We start from the raw sequence: 18,465 nt of genomic DNA on the forward strand, positions 1-18,465 counted from the left end.
GCCACAGCCAGGTAGGTCCCCAACCCTGGGGCAGATGCCTACTCCCCACAGTCATAAACACACAATCCACGAGTTCTAGAATCTTGGCACAGTGGAGGTGCCACACCCTCTCTGCCTCCACATCCCATTAGAAGGAGCATTGAGGAGTAGGTACCAGCTTGCCATGGCCTGTGGGCCGGGGTATCTTCAAGGCCTTACAGCTCCACTTTCTTCTGCCAGATTAGAGAATCAGCCATATATTGAAGGTAAGCTTCAGGGACATGGGACAGAGGCTGGAGGGGTCTGTTTGCTGGGAGCCTGTGTCGGGCTGTCCTCATGCCTGAAGGGCCTTGGTGTGTCCATGTCCTGGTGGGTAGTGCATCTTCAGCAGACTGAGAAGCCAAACGGTGTCAGGGCAGTTCCATTTTCCAGGGTGACCATGAGCACAGGAGGGAAGAACCTTATTAAAAATGGGGGAACACAGTGGGCGCAGTGGCTCATGCCTGTAATCCCAGCACTGTGGGAGGCCAAGGAGGGTGGATCACTTGAGGCCAGGAGTTTGAGACTAGCCTGGCCAACATGGCAAAACCCTGCCTCTACTAAAAATACAAAAATTACCTGGGCATGGTGGTGCACATCTGTAATCGCAGCTACTCAGGAGGCTGAGGCATGAGAACAGCTTGAACCTGGGAAGTGGAGGTTGCAGTGAGCTGAAATCACACTACTGCACTCCAACCTGGGCGACAAAGTGAGACTCCATCTCAAAAAAAAAAAAAAAAAAAAAAGGAACAGACTAACACTAACATCCATGGAACTCCCAGTTTGTTTGGGAGGCACAGTCACAGGAGACTCCATCTTGCAATGATGAGGAAGTGAGGCTTAGTGCCCAGTCTGTATCAGCCCAGCTGAGACTGAGTGAGGTCGCAACACCCTGGGAGGCGAGCTTCATCAGCATCCCATTTCACAGTGGGAAATTGAGGCTCATAGAGCTTCAGTGGTTTGTGAGTGCTGCAGCCAGAATTCAATACTGTGTTCAATAGACTCTTTGGGGGTGAAAAGAGGATAACATGCAAATTCGTGAAGCATTCCATATTAAAAAAGAAATTAAAATTTTTTTAGAGACAGGGTCTTGCTTTGTCACCCAGGCTGGAATGGAGGGTGCAATCCTAGTTCACTGTAGCCTTGAACTCCTGGGCTCAAGTGATCCTCCTGCCTCAGTCTCCTGAGTAGCTGGGACTACAGATGTGCACCATCGCAACTGATTAATTTTGCTTTTGTAGAAACAAGATCTCACTGTGTTACTTAGGCTGGCCTCGAACTCCTGGCCTCAAGCCATCCTCCCTCCTGGGCTTTCCAAAGCTCTGTGATTACTGGTGTGACTTTCTCCCTTTCTTGTCCTTTGTGATGTTTAGTTAGTAAGTACTTGTACCAATCCAGACTGGGCCCATTTAAACTCTCCATCTCACACCTGGTTCAGTGCAGCCTGCTCTCTTCTCACCCCTACTGCTGGGGCCAGTGAGAGTCAAGGAGGGAATGGACACGCATCTCTACTCACTTCCTCACACGGTCACATGGGTGGCCCCTGGAGCAGTGCAGTGTGACATTACTGTTCACTGGGGACAGGCAGCCTGGCCAACTAGTGCCCCATCACCAATCCCCTGGCTGGCAGCTCACCCCTGCAGTGATTCTCTCTTCTGCTTCTCTCCCCCAACCATCTGGGTAAGCTATGGGCAGGGATGAGTCCTGGCTGATGGCTTATAACAAGCTCAGGAGGAGTTGTCTCATCCTCATTGTTTGGGAACTCTAGAATATGGGGCATCTCCTGCTGACCCTGGCCTTTGGTTGCCCTTTTTTTTTTTTTTTTTTTTTTTTTGAGATGGAGTCTGGCTCTGTCACCCAGGCTGGAGTGCAGTGGCATGATCTCGGCTCACTGCAACCTCCACCTCCCAGGTTCAAGTGATTCTTCTGCCTCAGCCTCCCGAGTAGCTGGGATTACAGGCATGTGCCACCATGCCAGGCTAATTTTTGTAGTTTTAGTAGAGATGGAGTTTCATCATATTGGCCAGGCTGGTCTTGAACTCCTGACCTCAAGTGATCCACCCACCTTGGCCTCCCAAAGTGCTTCTCTATCCATCTTGTTTGCTGGTTATCCTGAGGTACCCCCAAATTCCTGGAGGTCTGGCCCTTGTTGGTGTTCTCCTTGGGTCCTAGAATCTGGGAGGCTTTGTGGGGCCCTGCTTTCCAGGGGGTGCCATCTTGGGGCTCTAGGGTTTTGGCACCTTGCAGGTGGCCATGGGTCAGAGCCATGGGGATTATAGGTGTGAGCCACTGTGCCCGGCTGGTTGCCAGTTTTGAGGCAGTAGAGAAAGCCCCTTCCCACATGTGCATGTGGCAGTGGCTGCTTACGACAGGGCTGGAAGGCGGCTCTCTCTGTCTCAAATCTGCTGTGTCCAGGGGTGTGAGGGCTGCCCTTTGCTGCCTGAGATCCTCTTTCCTCAGGGCCCTGGCTCCGGGCCTGCGGTCAGACCAACGTGTCCTGCAGGGTGGTGAAGGGGAAGCTGGTGGAGGTAGGCAAGTGGCCATGGCAGGTGAGCATCCTGTTCCTGGGCACGTACATCTGCAGTGGCTCCCTCATCCACCACCAGTGGATCCTCACGGCTGCGCACTGCTTGCAGAGGTCAGTCAGTGGGGCCTGGGGACTTTGCTTTCTGGCCTCGGGGGTCCCTGGTGAATCTAGGGATCTGGGAGCAGGGGGCCTGGCTGGGTGGTCCTGAGCTCAGGGCCCATCTCCTCCCTTACTTATGGCCTTACCACTGGCGACCTGCCTCCTACCCATGGTCCTGCAGATCCAAGGACCCCAGCCTGTACACCGTGATGGTGGGAGTCCACCAGCTCCCAGAAAACGGCACTCAACTCCCGCTCATTCGCATGACGATTCATAAGGATTTCAGCAATCTTGTGTCTCAGGACATTGCCCTCCTAAAGCTCAGAAACTCCATCCCATGGACCCCCCTCGTCCAGCCCGTCTGCCTCCCTAACATCAAATTCAAGCCATCCATTGGAAGCATGTGCTGGGTAATCGGCTGGGGAACTACAGGGAAAAAAGGTGAGTGAAGGCCGGGAGAGGTTACAAGACATTAGCCTCTTCAGAACACAGCGGGCTCCTTCATTCATTCCTTTATTCACTCATTCACTCAGACAGCAAACATTTCCTGACCTCTTGATACAAAGATAGACCCAGTGCTCCAGTGTAAAAGACGCATGTGGCCTGCATGCACCTCAGTTCCCAAAGTGAAGTTAAATGAAATGCCAAGTGCTTACCCTGCAGCATTGCAGGAAGTGAATTCTTGGTTATTAATGGAGTTCCCATTAATGGCATGAGGGCCACGGTCTCAGGACATACTGAGGTATTGAGGCTTCTCTATCCATCTTGTTTGCTGGTTATCCTGAGGTACCCCCAAGTTCCTGGAGGTCTGGCCCCTGTTGGTGCTCTCCTTGGGTCCTAGAATCTGGGAGGCTTTGTGGGGGCCTCCTTTCCAGGGCGTGCCATCTTGGGACTCTAGGGTCTTGGCATCTTGCTGGTGGCCATGAGGCAGAGCTCAGCTCTTCACCCTCATAGAACCTGAATTACTGGAGAAATCCCCTCTTGTCCTTTGGTGCCTGGATATCACTCCAAGCCCCCTGGGACACTTTTGTGTAGTCTTTTTTATTTTTTTATTTTATTTATTTATTTTTTTGAGACGGAGTCTCGCTCTGTCACCCAGACTGGAGTGTGGAGCGCAGTAGATCTTGGCTCACTGCAAGCTCCGCCTCCCAGGTTCATGCCATTCTCCTGCCTCAGCCTCCTGAGTAGCTGGGACTACAGGCATGTGCCACCACGGCCGGCTAATTTTTTTTGTATTTTTAGTAGAGACAGAGTTTCACCGTGTTAGCCAGGATGGTCTCGATCTCCTGACCTCATGATCCGCCTGCCTCGGCCTCCCAAAGTGCTGGGATTACAGGCGTGAGCCACCGCGCCCGGGCTTGTGTAGTCTTTTTTAATGAGCTGGGCTTTTTCAAAAGTTAGACTGTGGGCTGGGGCCTTTATCAATCACCATCCCAGGAAATGGCCCTCCCTCCTACCTTAGCAAATATGGACAACTGTGATGGAGATGTGCCGAAAAGCTGAGGGGATGACGAGGCTGGCTCTCTTGTTTCCTCAGTGACCCCAAGTACTCCCTACAGTCTTCACGAGGTGGCTGTGAGGATCGTGAACAATGACATCTGCAGACAGCGGTACCAATTCCTCTTCTTGAAGGACAAGAAGAGCTTCATCGGGAATGATGTGCTGTGTGCCCGCTCTGAATGGGGCTTGGACACTTGTCAGGTGCGGAGCGTGTGGAGTGGGGCAGGAGAAGGCTTTCATGAGTCATGCATTTTCTTTTCACACGGCACTGGGACCCCTTATGAAAATCTTCTGGTTCTAGATCCTTGAGGCATCGCCACACTGTCTTCCACAATGGCTGAACTAATTTACATTCCCACCAACAGTGTAAAAGTGTTCCTATTTCTGCACAGCCTCGCCAGTATCTACTGTTTCTTGACTTTTTAAATACCATTTGATCCAGCAATCCCATTACTGGGTATATACCCAAAGTAATAAAAATCATTCTGCTATAAAGAAACATGCCTGGGAGGCCGAGGTAGACAGATCACGAGGTCAAGAGATGGAGACCAGCCTGGCCAACATGGTGAAACCTTGTATCTACTAAAAATACAAAAATTAGCTGGGCATGGTGGCGCACATCTGTCGTCCCAGCTACTTGGGAGGCTGAGGCAGGAGAATTGCTTGAACTCAGGAGGTGGAGGTTACAGTGAGCCGAGATTGTGCTACTGCACTCCAACCTGGGTGACAGAGTGAGACTCTGTCTCAAAACAAAAAACAAACAAAAAAACAAAACAAAAAACAAAACAAAAAAACACATGCACACGTATGTTTATTGCAGCACTATTTACAATAGCAAAGACATAGAACCAACCCAAATAGCCATCAATGATAGACTGGATAAAGAAAATGTAGTACATATACACCATGGAATACTATGCAGCCATAAAAAGAATGAGATTATGTCCTTTGCAGGCACATGGATGAAGCTGGAGGTCATCATCTTCAGCAAACTAACACGGGAACAGAAACCTAACCACTGCTGTTCTCACTCATAAGTGGGAGTTGCACAATGAGAACACATGGACACAGGGAGGGGAACAACACACACCAAGGCCTGTTGGGGGTCGGGGACATGGGGAGGGATAGCATTAGGACAAATACCTAATGCATGTGGGGCTTAAAACCTAGATCATTGGTTGATGGGTGCAGCAAACCACCGTGGCACACTATACCTATATAACAAACTTGCATGTTCTGCACATGTATCTGAAACTTAAAGTAAAATAACAAAAGAAAAGAAAATCTCCTTCCCCTGGCCTTCCATTTAGCCTGTAAAATAAGGGTGAAATACTCTTGTCCCTGTCCACAATGAAGGTAGCGATGGCAGTCCTTCTCAGGTTAGTTTACCACTTCTGAGCATCAGCTACGTGCCCAGATGTGCGTCATGTGTGGGCAGAACCTGTTTTGCATAAGTGACATTCATTCTGCAAGCATAGAATGAAGACTTCTGCCACCTGCCACTTGCACCTTCTATTCAACATTGGTTTTGAGATTTATTCATATGGATACATGCAGGTTTTATGCATTAACTGCTCTACAATATTCTCTTTTGTGAGTATGCCACAATTTACCCAAGCTCTTGTTTATTAACATTGAGGGAGTTTCCAATTTTTTCATATCACAAACTCTGCTGCTGCTCTAAGTATTCTCACACACATCTCCCTATGTACATGTTCCACAATTTCTCAGCAAGATGTATCTGCGCAGGAGTGCTGGGTCATAGGCTGTATTTACCTTCATCTTTAATAGTCATGGTCAAATTGTTTTCCAAAGTGATTGTATTAATTTATATTCTAACAACAGTATTTGAGAGTTCTTTGCTCCATTTCTTGCCAGCGTTTGGTACTGTCAGACTATAAAATGTTTTCCATTCCGATGGATGGGAAATAGTACCCGTTGCGGTTGTAGTGTGCATGTCCCCAGTTACTAATGTGGTTGTGCAGTTCTTATGCTTATTCACTATTTGTGATTCTGCTTCTATGAATCACTTATTCATATACTTTGGACATTTTACTATTGTTTGCCTTTTTCATTTTTTTATTTTTTAATATTCTGGATACAATTCTGTGTTCATTGTGCATACTGCAAAATCTTCTCACAGTTTTCCATTTATCTTTTTATTTTGTTTGTACTGTCCTTTGCTGAACAGCAATTTAGGTTTTATTTTAGTCAAATATGTCATGTCTCTGATTTATGCTTTTTGTGTCTTATTTGATCATTCCTTTTCCCAAGGTCATAAAGACATTCTCCTATATTTTTTTCCTCAGAATTTGGAAATTTTGGTTTTCATGTATTGAAACCATGTGGCATTCATTTTAGGAATGGTGTAACATAGGAATCTATTTTTATTTATCTTCTCATGTGGACTACCAATTTTCCTAATGCTATTTACTGAAAAAGTCATTTCCTGCACTAGCTGTCCCTACCTCTCTCATATATCAAGGTTGTGTAAACACAAGGGGTAGTTTTTTTCAGCTGGACACTTACATAATTTATTTTTGTTCTTTCTTCCTTCTCAATACAAATTTTTGAGGCTGCATATTTCCCTCTGAATATGGCTTTAGTTTCATGCCACAATATTTTATAAAATTTCTATTTTGATTTCATTTTGACCTGTGCATGGTTTTTTGTTATTGATTTCCACCTCAGTTTCCTTGTCTTAAAATTAGTTCTAAAGTGGTATCAATTATATGGAATATGCTGAGAAGGTTTACTCTTTCTAGTTTTGTGTTGAAAGCATTTAAGATCATAAAATCACTTTTGATTTGAACTTTGTATTCCTTTCTTAAATTTTCAGTGTTGTGATTCCATCATCACTAGTTTATTTTAAAATATGTTCTGTGATTTTGAAAAAAATGCTATAAAATTTTGTTTAAAAAGTAATACATAAGTGCAAAATTAGAAAATGAGACTTTCCTATAATCAAATTACCTAGGAATTTCTACACTAAGTTGTTTGGTTTATATTCCTAACACTTCTTTCTATACATATAAAATGCTACATTAGCTTTTTTTTTTTGGTTTTGATTTTTTTTTCTTTTTTTTTGATACTGAGTTTTGCCTTTGTTGCCCAGGATGGAGTGCAATGGCACGATCTTGGCTCACTGCACTTCCGCCTCCCGGGTTCAAGTGATTCTCCTGCCTCAGCCTCCCAAGTAGCTGGGATTACAGGCATGTGCCACCAAGCCCAGCTAATTTGTATTTTTAGTAGAGATAGGGTTTCACCATGTTGGTCAGGCTGGTCTCAAACTCCTGACCTCAGGTGATCCACCCACCTCGGCCTCCAAAAGTGCTGGGATTACAGGTGTGAGCCACCGCGGCCGGCCTCTGGTTTTGATTTTTAATAAAGGACTGTTATATAATTTTATTCTCCAATTTTTAAATTTTTACTTAAAAGATGTCTTGGACTCCTTTCTATGTCTATACATATAAATGTCTTCCATCCTCCTTAACTGATGAATAATAATTTTCTCATATGGCTATGCCACAATCTACTTAACCATTCTTCTATTGACAGATATTTGAGCTCATTTTTCAATATTTTTTTTACTATGCCAGAATAAAAAAATTGAATACCTTTTCACATTTGTTCAAACATTTATCTACAATAAATTTTTAGAAGTGTAATTACAAAATCAGTTGTATATATATTTAAAATTTCAATAGATATTTGCAAATTAGCCTCCCAAAGATTTAATCCATTTATATTGACACCAACAGTAGATAAATGACTTTTCCTGCATCATCACCAGAATTAGGTATTATTTTTATTTTAACTTTTGTCCTTTTGGTAGACTAAAACTTATAGCATGTTTTTGTTTTAATTTTATGACATTAAGAAATTCTGTAAATTGCTTGTGTAATAGGGTAAGTAGGAAGTTTCAATAAAGATATCAAAATACAGTATCAGAATTCAAAGAGAGTTGTGTGACTGATATTCGGCTACATGTCTGTATCAAAGGGTCCAGAGGGTAGGGTTGGAGGTGATTTTGTGAGGAGAATTTCTCTGGAGAGAACTCCATCTATGAGCTCACCTTTCTCCCTTTAAGGGGATAGGGATGAGCAGGCTGGGGGTGCCTGTTCCACACAGCAAGTCTACTGGGAGTGGTACCTGCAGGATCACTCAGAAAGCCTGATGCGTACCCCTCAAGGGAAGGGGACAGTCAGCTCTAAATCCGTCCAGGCTCAGGGAGCTCACAGTGGCCTGGAGGGGAGAGTTGGGGGGAAGTTAAGACAGTTCTTTCCCCCTCACTCTGCTGCTGTTACCCTAGCAGGTTAGGAGGATCAGGTTAGTAAGATGAGGGTACGAGGAGTGGAAGCTAGAGGGAGGGAAGCCTCCTACTTGCCAAAGCCCTGATGCCAATGGGGAGAAGTTTTACTTTAAATCAAGTCTAACGTTGTGATTATTACATGGAAATGAATATTCTGATTTCTGAAGTGAGACGTTCATATGACACTTGGTATAATCATGGCAATTGCGATTACGTGAACCACAGTAGGCAAAATGTTCAGGTTCTGCCCAAGGTTTTACCCGGGGTCAAGGAAAAAACTCACCTTCTAAATCAATTTTAAAAGAACAAAGGAAGTCCAAATAAAATGCTTGCTTCTTTTAGTGTACCATTTACACTTTTCCATGTCCTTTGCCCATGTTCGTCTATTAAACCACTTTTGTTTTTGTTGATTTATAAAAACTCTGGATATTCTGTTCTGTAGTAACTAGTGGTAAAGGAGCATTATGTCTTTTTCAGCTTAATTTCTAATGGCTCATAAGCATTTATATAGACATGTGTATGTATATATACACATTTGGAGACGTAACATAAAACATATGGTAAAACATCAAAATTAGTGAATCTGGGTAAAATATTATACTTGCAACTTTTCTGAAAGTCTTAAATTATTTCAGAATACAAATTTACCCCAAAACTTTGGGTACTGGGAGTTGTAACCGATTGTAAAATGCTTTACAATATTTTACCCTATTTGTACCTCATTTACCGTTTTTCTGGTGTAGGTTTTTTTTTTTTTCCCATAAGGTTATGTAAAATTTTTATGTGTTTATATCTATCATTATTTTCCTCCATGATTTTAGGGTTTTGTTTTTTTTTTTTCCTATCCTGGCCGGGTGCAGTGGCTCACGCCTGTAATCCCAGCATTTTGGGAGGCCAAGGTGGGCGGATCACGAGGTCGGGAGACCGAGACCATCCTGGCTAACACGGTGAAACCCCGTCTCTACTTAAAACACCAAAAAAAAAAAAAAAAAAAAAAAATTAACCGGGCGTGTTGGCTGACGCCTGTAGTCGCAGCTACTCAGGAGGCTGAGGCAGGAGAATGGCGTGAACCTGGGCGGCGGAGCTTGCAGTGAGCGGAGATCGCGCCACTGCACTCCAGCCTGGGCGACAGAGCGAGACTCAACAACAACAACAACAAAGAAATACCTTTCCTATCCTAAGATTATAAAATTATTTATTCATCATTTTCTATTTCTTTTCTTTAAATACTTTAAATTTTTTTTCACCTGGATGATTGAGAGAGGAAATTCAGTATTATTTTTCTCCAAATGGGTAGCCTGTTATATAAAAATATTTTGTTGAATACTTGTTTTTGTTTTTGTTTTTGTTTTGCTATGAATCAGAAATGCTCCCTTTATCATATTCTAAATTCCCACCCTATTTTGGTGTCTTGCTACGATTTACATCTCTATGCTACCACCACTCTGAAAATTATTGTAGCTTTAGAATTCTTTTTTATGTGGTAATGCAAGTTCTCTTTCATTCTCCATCTTTTAAAGAATTTACCTGCTGTTCTCCCACGTTCCTTTCCACAGTTTTAGAATAAAGTTGTCAAAAAGAAAATCACATGGGGGTTTTGGTGGAAATTAATAGATCCTTTTAGGGAAATAAAGACTTTTTATTTTGCACTATTTCTTTATGTCTGTAGAGCAGGAGTTTGTAGCTTTCTCCATGTAGTTACTGCATGCTGCTTCCTGAGTCTATTCCTAAACATTATATATTATGTCCTTATTGTGAGTGGTATATATATATATATATATTTAATGAATTAATTATTTTCAGACAGAATCTCGCTCTGTGGCCCTAGGCTACAGTGCAGTGGCACGATCTCAGCTCACTGCAACCTCTGACTCCCGGGTTCAAGCGACTCTCCTGTCTCAGTCTCCCGAGTACCTGGGATTACAGATGTGTGCCACCATGCCCAGCTAATTTTCGGTATTTTTAATAAAGACAGAGTTCTACCATGTTGATCAGGCTGGTCTCGAACTCCTGACCTCAGATAATCCGCCCTCCTCAGCCTCCCAAAGTGTTGGGATTACAGGCATGAGCCACTGTGGCCAGCCTGGTATATTTTCTTTTGTTGTATTTTCTGTTTTTTATTTTAGATTTTTGTGTATTTACTTTGTAATAAGCAACCTTCCTGGACCTAGCTGATTCTCTTCAATTGAGTGGGCCACAGACATACCACCTGCCAATGTGTATGTGCATGGCATGAGGAATCTGTTCAGGGAACTGACTGCAAATTGAGTTAGAGCATACAGTCAGAAAACACATTTATAAAGCTGAGTGTTCTTTCCTAAAATAAAATCCTGTAAGTCTTCCTCATTTCTTTTTCTTGTGTAATTGCAAATGTTCAGAACCACATTCCAGAAAAATTATTATTTCCCACAAGACAGTGTGTCATTTAGTTTTAGATGTATCTCTTGTAAACAACACAAAGCTGGCTGCTACTATTTTTCAACACATCTGAGAGATTGTTCTTTAATCTGTTTACCAAGAAGATTGGGGATTTTTTTTTTTTTTGTTCCCTCACCTTACATTTTGGTTTGATTTTTTTTTCTTCACTCTACTTTTATCCTCTAGCGGTTTAGAAGTTACGTATGTACATTTCCTTCTGCTATTGGTCACCTCGTATTTTCCACATATATATTTAAAATTGAATTATCACGTAGTTAATCAGTGTCTACAGCCTCCTTAGCAGGGGGCCAGAGACTTCCTGCATTTTCGCTTTCTTCATTTCCATCCTCCAGACTCCTCCTCTTGTTGAAGACATCTGGGAGTTCATCTTGCTTGACTCTTTTATTATATCTAAGAATTTTTAGTGGACTCTTGGGCTTTCTAGGCCTACGCTCATATGACTTGTAATTAGTAATGATTTCACCTCTTTCTCTTTTATTTGTGTTTTCCTTTTTTCATTGTTTTGAGTCCCCTTCTCTCCCCAAAACAACCTAGTCATAGCTGTGTTTTCTCTTGCTGCCCACATTCATGGAAGTGCTTCTTACACTTTACCCTGAAGCATGCCATGGTGCCAATTTGGCCTGTCATCTGTTGAGGGGAGAGTCATTCCTTTCTGTTTGGCCACGGCATTTGATTTCAGGAAAGAACGTTCTCCTTTATACATGTGTTTTCTGACTCTGCTCTCAGGATGCCGAGTCCGTTCCCTGAACAGATTCCTCGCGTCCATGCGCCCTGCATTCCAAGATCATTCCTCCCTGCTTATGGTGTACTTTTGTTTCATTCATCTGTTGGATTCAGATTCCTAATATCTTTTTGTGGAGCATGCTTTCATTTATTTATTCATTCAACAGACACCGTATGCTGGGCTCTGGGCCAGACATGGATAACACTGAGTATAAGAAAGGTCTGGGCCCCGGGGAACAAATAGTACCACGTGGCACAGTCCACACAGCACAATGCACATAACCTTTTTACTTTTTCCTCCAGTGACGCTGGGCTCCACTTTAAGGTATGTAGAGAAAGGCACCCCTTTGTCAAGTGATAGTATCAGGACGATGCTTCACTTGAAAAATATTTGTTCATGTTCTGGAACATTCGAAATAACACAAATTATCTCCTCCTTGAACGCTGGATAGCAGTTGCCTATGAAACCACATAGGCCCGTTTTCCTTTGAGTGGTTGCTCTCGGGGAATATTTTAAGTTGTTTTGCCCATAGTTATTGGACTTGTCGGGCTTTCTGTCACTCTTTAAATTTGTTTAAATGATTTCTGTTTCATAGAAAAAGGTCGTTTCATCCAGAGTGTAAATCCACAAAGAGGAAATTGTCAACAGTCTTGAGATTCTGAGAAAGTATATTTTCCCTGGATGTGTTCTAGTTTCTTTTCTACTCAATCCATGAAGTGTTTCCATTTTTCCTTCTCTTTCTGTTTTTCTTGGTAAGAGTCACAAAGTGCTTATCTGTTTTGTTGTTCCTATTGTTGTTTTGTTTGAAACAGGGTCTTACTCTGTTGCCCAGGCTAGAGTGCAGTGCTGTGATCGTAGCTCACTGTTACCTTGAACTCACGGCCTCAAACGATCCTTCTGCCTCAGCCTCCTGAGAAGCTGGGACTACAGGCGTGTGCCATTATGCCCAGCTAGTTTTTAAAATTTTTTGTAGAGACAGGAGTTCACTGTTTTGCCCAGGCTGGTCTGGAACTCCTGAGCTCAAGTAATCCTCCTGCCTAAGTCTCCCAAAGTGCTGGGATTATAGACGTGAGCCACTGTGCCCAGCCTTGTTGTTTTCTAAGAATAAGCTATTGATTTTTATTTCTCAAGTCTATGATTTTTCTGCTTTGTAACACATGAGCTGTCTTCTTTTTGTCTTTATTAATTGCTTTTCAAGTGTCTTGAGCTGAATGTGTAGTGATCATTGATGATAATAACAAATAATTTATTTTTATTCTCTCTTGTTTGATATTAAAAGTACTTTAGACCATGACAATCTGTGTGCAGGTTAGGCCCACATCCTGTGCAATACGTGACGTTCTCATTACTCTACATTCTAATTGTAGATTTTGTTTTTACTTTAACGTTTTGAAAGTTATTTTTTCTGTTGATGGAGTGACTCACATTTTGTTTCTGAACTCTGGTTTTATTTCACTGAGGTGAGAGAATGCTTACCTACAGTGGATCTCTCTCTCTCTCCTTCTCTCATGTTCTTGCTTTCTGTGGGCCCCTACAGTCCCATCAGTCTTATCTCAGGCAAGGGTCCTCACGCTATCATTGCTGGTGTGATTATCCCCGGCTTCATTTTCTCCTTCATCTTCCATTTGCCCTTCTCCGCAAAAGAACATCAATTCAAATCTGTCTAATATGTGTAATTAGGCCAGGTGCGGTGGCTCATACCTGTGATCCCAGCACTTTGGGAGGCCAAGGTGGGTGGATCACCTGAGGTCAGGAGTTCGAGACCAGCTTGGCCAACATGGCAAAACCCCATCTCTACTAAAAATACAAAAATTAGCTGGGCGTGGTGGCAGGTGGCTGTAATCCCAGTTACTCGGGAGGCTGAGACAGGAGAATCGCTTGAACCCAGGAGGTGGAGGTTGCAGTGAGCCGAGATCATGCCACTGCACTCCAGCCTGTGTGACAGAGCAAGACTCTATCTCAAATAATCATAATCATAATCATAATCATAATAAAGTGTAATTAAAGATATCTGTGTCAGCCGGGCGCGGTGGCTCAACCCTGTAATCCCAGCACTTTGGGAGGCCGAGACGGGCGGATCACGAGGTCAGGAGATCGAGACCATGTTGGCTAACACGGTGAAACCCCGTCTCTACTAAAAATACAAAAAACTAGCCGGGTGAGGTGGCGGGCGCCTGTAGTCCCAGCTACTCGGGAGGCTGAGGCAGAAGAATGGCGTGAACCCGGGAGGCGGAGCTTGCAGTGAGCTGAGATCCGGCCACTGCACTCCAGCCTGGGCGACAGAGCGAGACTCCATCTCAAAAAAAAAAAAAAAAAGATATCTGTGTCTTTGAAGAATGCATAGTGTTGCTGTGTGTGTTTTAGTTGGTATAAATTATATTGTGCTGCATATCTCCTCCTGTAATTGTTTACTAAGGCGTCTGAATTTGTTAAGGTATTCACATTAAATGGTTTTATTCTTTCAAATAATTGCCCCCACATATCCTATGTCCTTCCTTCCCCAAATGTCATTTTGGGCAGAGTTCATAATTTTTAGTCACTTTCAGTTATGAAATGCCTTGTCCCATTAAAAGTTTTTATTTAAATTTAAACCTCACTTCAGGAGCCCCCCATCCCCCAATCTCTGGTGCTCCTGAGGATGGGGTTCCCTGCCCTGCCAGGAGATCAGGAAGCTGGCCTGGCCTAATCTCCATGGTGAGGCCATGGAAGCCTCACATCTCCCCCCAGCTCACTCTGCTTGTGATTTTCAAGAGTTCCTTAGATATGTTCAATATTGACCTCTGGTTGGTTTTGGATAGAGCCCTATCTTAATTCCTCAATCTTCAGTGAGATTTGCTATTCTTTACTGAACAGATAACCTTAGTTTTGGTGTAATCAAGCCTAACACATTTCTTCAGGTTTGTGAGTTTTGTTTTTTGTTTTTTTGAGACAGAGTCTTGCTCTGTTACCCAGGCTAGAGTGCAGTGGCGTGATATGGTTCACTGCAGCCTCAACCTGGGCTCAAGCGATCCTCCTACCTCAGCCTCTTGAGTAGCTAGTTTTTAAATTTTTTGTAGTCATGGGGTGTCACTATGTTGCCTAGCCTGATCTTGAACTCCTGGGCTCAAGCAATCCTCCCACCCCAGCCTCCCAAAGCAGTGGGATTACCCCTGTGAGCCACTGCACCCAGCGGTTTGTGGGTTTTGAATCTTATTTTTAAAAATATGCTTCATCCCAAGTCATAAAAACATGGTCCTATATGCATTTTGGTTTCGGTTTTATTTTTTATTTTAGAGACAGGGTCTGGCTCTGTTGTCCAGGCTGGAGGGCAGTGGCATGATCATGGCTCACTACAGCCTGGAAATCCTGGGCTCAAGCGAGCCTCCCGCCTTAGCCTCCAGAGTAGCAGGGACTAAGGTATGTGCCACCATGCCTGGCTAATTTTATTTTTGTGAAGACAGAGTCTCACTATGTTGACCAGGCTGGTCTTGAACTCCTGGGCTCGAGTGATCCTCCTACCTTGGCCTCCCAGAGTGTTGGGATTACAGGTGTGAGCCACTGTGCTGGTCCTATATGTTTTAATTAGCTTTATCATTTTTACTTTTCACATTCAGAGTTTTAATTCCTCTGAAGTTTTGTTACAGTAGGATACAATTTCCTTTCTCCTTCTGGTGAGCCAATGTTGCCACCATCTACTGCAGAGCCCTCATTTCCCGCAGACGTGATGCTTTGTATAAAGTGTGTCAAGTGTCCTCCTGGGTAGGCATCAGGTTACAGGCTCTCCACCGCCCCCACTGGGCTATTTTTTTGTTTCCATGCCAGTACCCCACTATTTCTATAATTATAGCTTTCTCATCTTTAATTATATTTCTATAATTATAGCTTTAAAATATGTGTAACTATCTGGTAGGTCAAATCTGCCCCCAACCTGACTCTCCAATTTTCTCTCCTTTCTCAAAACCATCCTAGAATTTAAGGACTATTATCCTTCAATATCAATTTTAGAATCAGATTGTCAAGTTCCTGAGAAAACCCTGCTGGCTTTTTAATTGGAATTGCTTTGAGAGATTAATGTAAGGAGAATTGACATTGTTATGATTTTTAATTGCTTTTACTCTGTATTGAAATAGACAAAAGGATATTTATAAAACATATATGGAGAATAAAGAATAACATTAGCAACATCCATGTACCCACCAGCAAACCTAAGAAAGAGTGCCCTCACAGGCATGTTAAAGCATCCCCGTGGTCATTCCTGTATCTCAAGCCTCAAAGGCTCTGCCTGCTCCCATTTATTTTGCTGGCTGACATTTGCTCATGGTGCCTCAACTTCCTTGTGTGGTGTGCAATGTTTTGAGTAGCAAGGACATGCTCCTTAGAGTGTTAATTGTAGGACTACTCTAAGGTGTGGCTTGAAAGATAGGTTCCTCCAGACAGAATCCACATTTGCTTCAGCCAGGTGCCTGCAGGTATGACCAACGCAGCATCACTTTATTTATTTACTTATTTTTAACTTTTAAGTTCAGGGGTACAAGTGCAGGTTTGTTACACAGGTAAACTTGTGTCATAGGGTTTGTGTGCAGATTATTTCATCACCCAAGTTTTGAGTCTAGTACCTATTAGTTGTTTTTCTTGATCCTCTCCCTCCTATTACCCTCCCCCGTCAAGTAGGCTCCAGTGTCTGTTCCCTTCTTTGTGTTTATGAGTTCTCATCATTTAGCTCCACTTATAAGTGAGAATATGCGGTGTTTGGTTTTCTGTTCCTGCGTTAGGTTGCCAAGGATAATGGCCTCCAGCTCCAACCACGTCCCTCCAAAGGACATGATTGTGTTCTTTTTTTTATGGCTGCATAGTATTCCATGGTGTATATGTACCACATGTTCTTTATCCAGTCTATCATTGATGGGTATTTAGGCTAATTCCATGTCTTTGCTATTGTGAATATCCTAGCACCACTTTAAACCACATCCATCCTTGGCTCAGATTTTTTGAACCACCCAGTGTGAAGTCATGTTGTGAGTTCATACGAGAGTGTTTCCAGTTCACCCTCACTCTGAGGGTGTGGTCATTTTTTGAAGGTATAACTTTTCGTAGGGTGTCTACTCTGAGGCTCCTCCCCTTAGTGAGGCCCTGGGTTTTTGTCCTTTGTCTCCTGAACCCATGAACAAGGCTATGAAAACTGAAGCTCAGTTTTGCTGGGTTTGACAAAGGGCCTTGGGACAAAAGCTGTCTTCTGGGCTCTACTGACATCTCTATATTCTAACCCTCATTTCGGTTTTGGACTCTGAAGAGTCTTTATTTTCTTGCTAGCTTACCCATGCATTGAAAATCATAATTAAAAAAAACCCTCACATTTGTAGGTATCTTTAGCAATAAAGTTGGTTAGGGTATCTTGTCTTCCATACTGCAGGAAGCCAAATGCTTAGAATTGACCTTTTCACATTGTTTTAAGTTGTCTCAGCTTTGAACAACAGTATATGTGTACACTGATGTAGGTTTTTTTATGTTCTTAGGCCCAGTTTGTTACTTTTTCCCTTAAGTGTCTTTTGCATTCTTCATTAGATTATGTCCTGTAAATCTTGGTGTTCATTACTTTTTAAAAATAAATACAATTGAGTGGTTTTTCTGATTTATAAAATTTTCCGACATTACAGAAGAGTGTAAAGAAAGTTTTAAAAAACCATAAGAAACTCACTATCAGCAGAAATAACAGCTATGACCTTTTGATATATGTCATTGTAAACAGTATTCTTATCTGTAAACCCATGTCTGCACAAAAAGAGGAGAATGGGTTTGCATTTCAAACAGCTCACTCCGAAAGAAAGCAGGATTTCAGGAAAGAAAAAGACCAAAGGCAACGCCTTGGAGGCACACCAGGATTTAAGGGGAAGGCAGAGGAGGGGATGGGGAGTTAGGGTCAGAGTTAGCAGGAAAATGAAGACAGAGGCTGGTGTGGTCCCGTGCAGAGCTTATGTGTCACAGAGCTCATCCTGAAAGGCGGGCTCAGGTCAGGGATGCCCTCCTGCTGCCATCCTTATGCCCTTCCTCCTTTTCTCTACAGGTTGACTCTGGCAGCTCCCTTGTCTGCCAAATGAACAAGACCTGGATTCAGATAGGAGTGGTGAGCTGGAGCTTTAGCTGTGGCCGGCGCCACTTCCCAGGTATCTACACCAGCACTGCCCACTTCACCCAATGGATCAGTACTGAGGTCGCTGACATGAGGTTCATCAGTAGGGCTGGCCCTGCCTTCCTGTGCCCAGTTTTCCTCACTGGCTACATTCTGCTGGGCTCCTTGGGCTCCCTGTGGCTCCTGTGAGCAGTGTTTCAAGGACAGTCCCTCCTGGAGGCTGCTTCTCCCTCCCCTCTGTTCTACCCTCAGAAGTGGAAATGAGAGGTTGCATAGGATGGCAGGGCAGAGTGAGGGGGAGGGTCTAAGAGCCACTGTTACTTTCTGTTGTTCAATGAAGATGCTTTTGAACTTTGAGCCACTCAAGTGATCATCTTTCTTCCTGACTTCAGTCAGAGCCCTTCACAACCTTCCTAACCCCCAAGCAGTCCTGGCTGTTCTCTCAAGCTCAGCCTTCTCTGATAGCTTTATGCCATGTCTGTCTTGTGCTTGTTGTGTGACCCTGGGAGACTGTTCCCCTCCCTCTTCTTCCAAATGTGGGACTGCAGCCCCTTCTTAGTCATCCCAGCACTCCAGCAATCCCCAGGTCCCCATGACCCTCCCCTGGGTATGTGACAGACACTTTCCCTCAGGCCTTCCTGCAAGGCCTGGCCTCTTCCCAAGTAACTCACCATGGTCAGATCACAGAGCCAGACCCAGAATCATGGACCATGTTCTAGAACCCACTAGCCTCTCCTAAC

The 18,465-nt window shown here is 43.6% G+C and overlaps 1 protein-coding gene across 1 annotated transcript; it reads left to right on the forward strand.

Annotated features, from left to right (window-relative positions):
* Positions 1–130: 130 nt before the first annotated feature.
* On the forward strand, positions 131–18,080 carry LOC112619618 (putative serine protease 46). The gene is made up of 4 exons (XM_025377697.1): positions 131–245; positions 2,479–2,656; positions 2,826–3,085; positions 17,660–18,080. Exons 1-4 carry the CDS (start codon positions 164–166, stop codon positions 17,662–17,664), a joined length of 525 nt encoding a protein of 174 aa, XP_025233482.1. The 5' UTR covers positions 131–163; the 3' UTR covers positions 17,665–18,080.
* Positions 18,081–18,465: the final 385 nt, after the last annotated feature.

The sequence above is a fragment of the Theropithecus gelada genome, chromosome 2 (genome assembly GCF_003255815.1).
Source record: "Theropithecus gelada isolate Dixy chromosome 2, Tgel_1.0, whole genome shotgun sequence".
In the NCBI taxonomy this organism is placed as follows: Eukaryota; Metazoa; Chordata; class Mammalia; order Primates; family Cercopithecidae; genus Theropithecus; species Theropithecus gelada.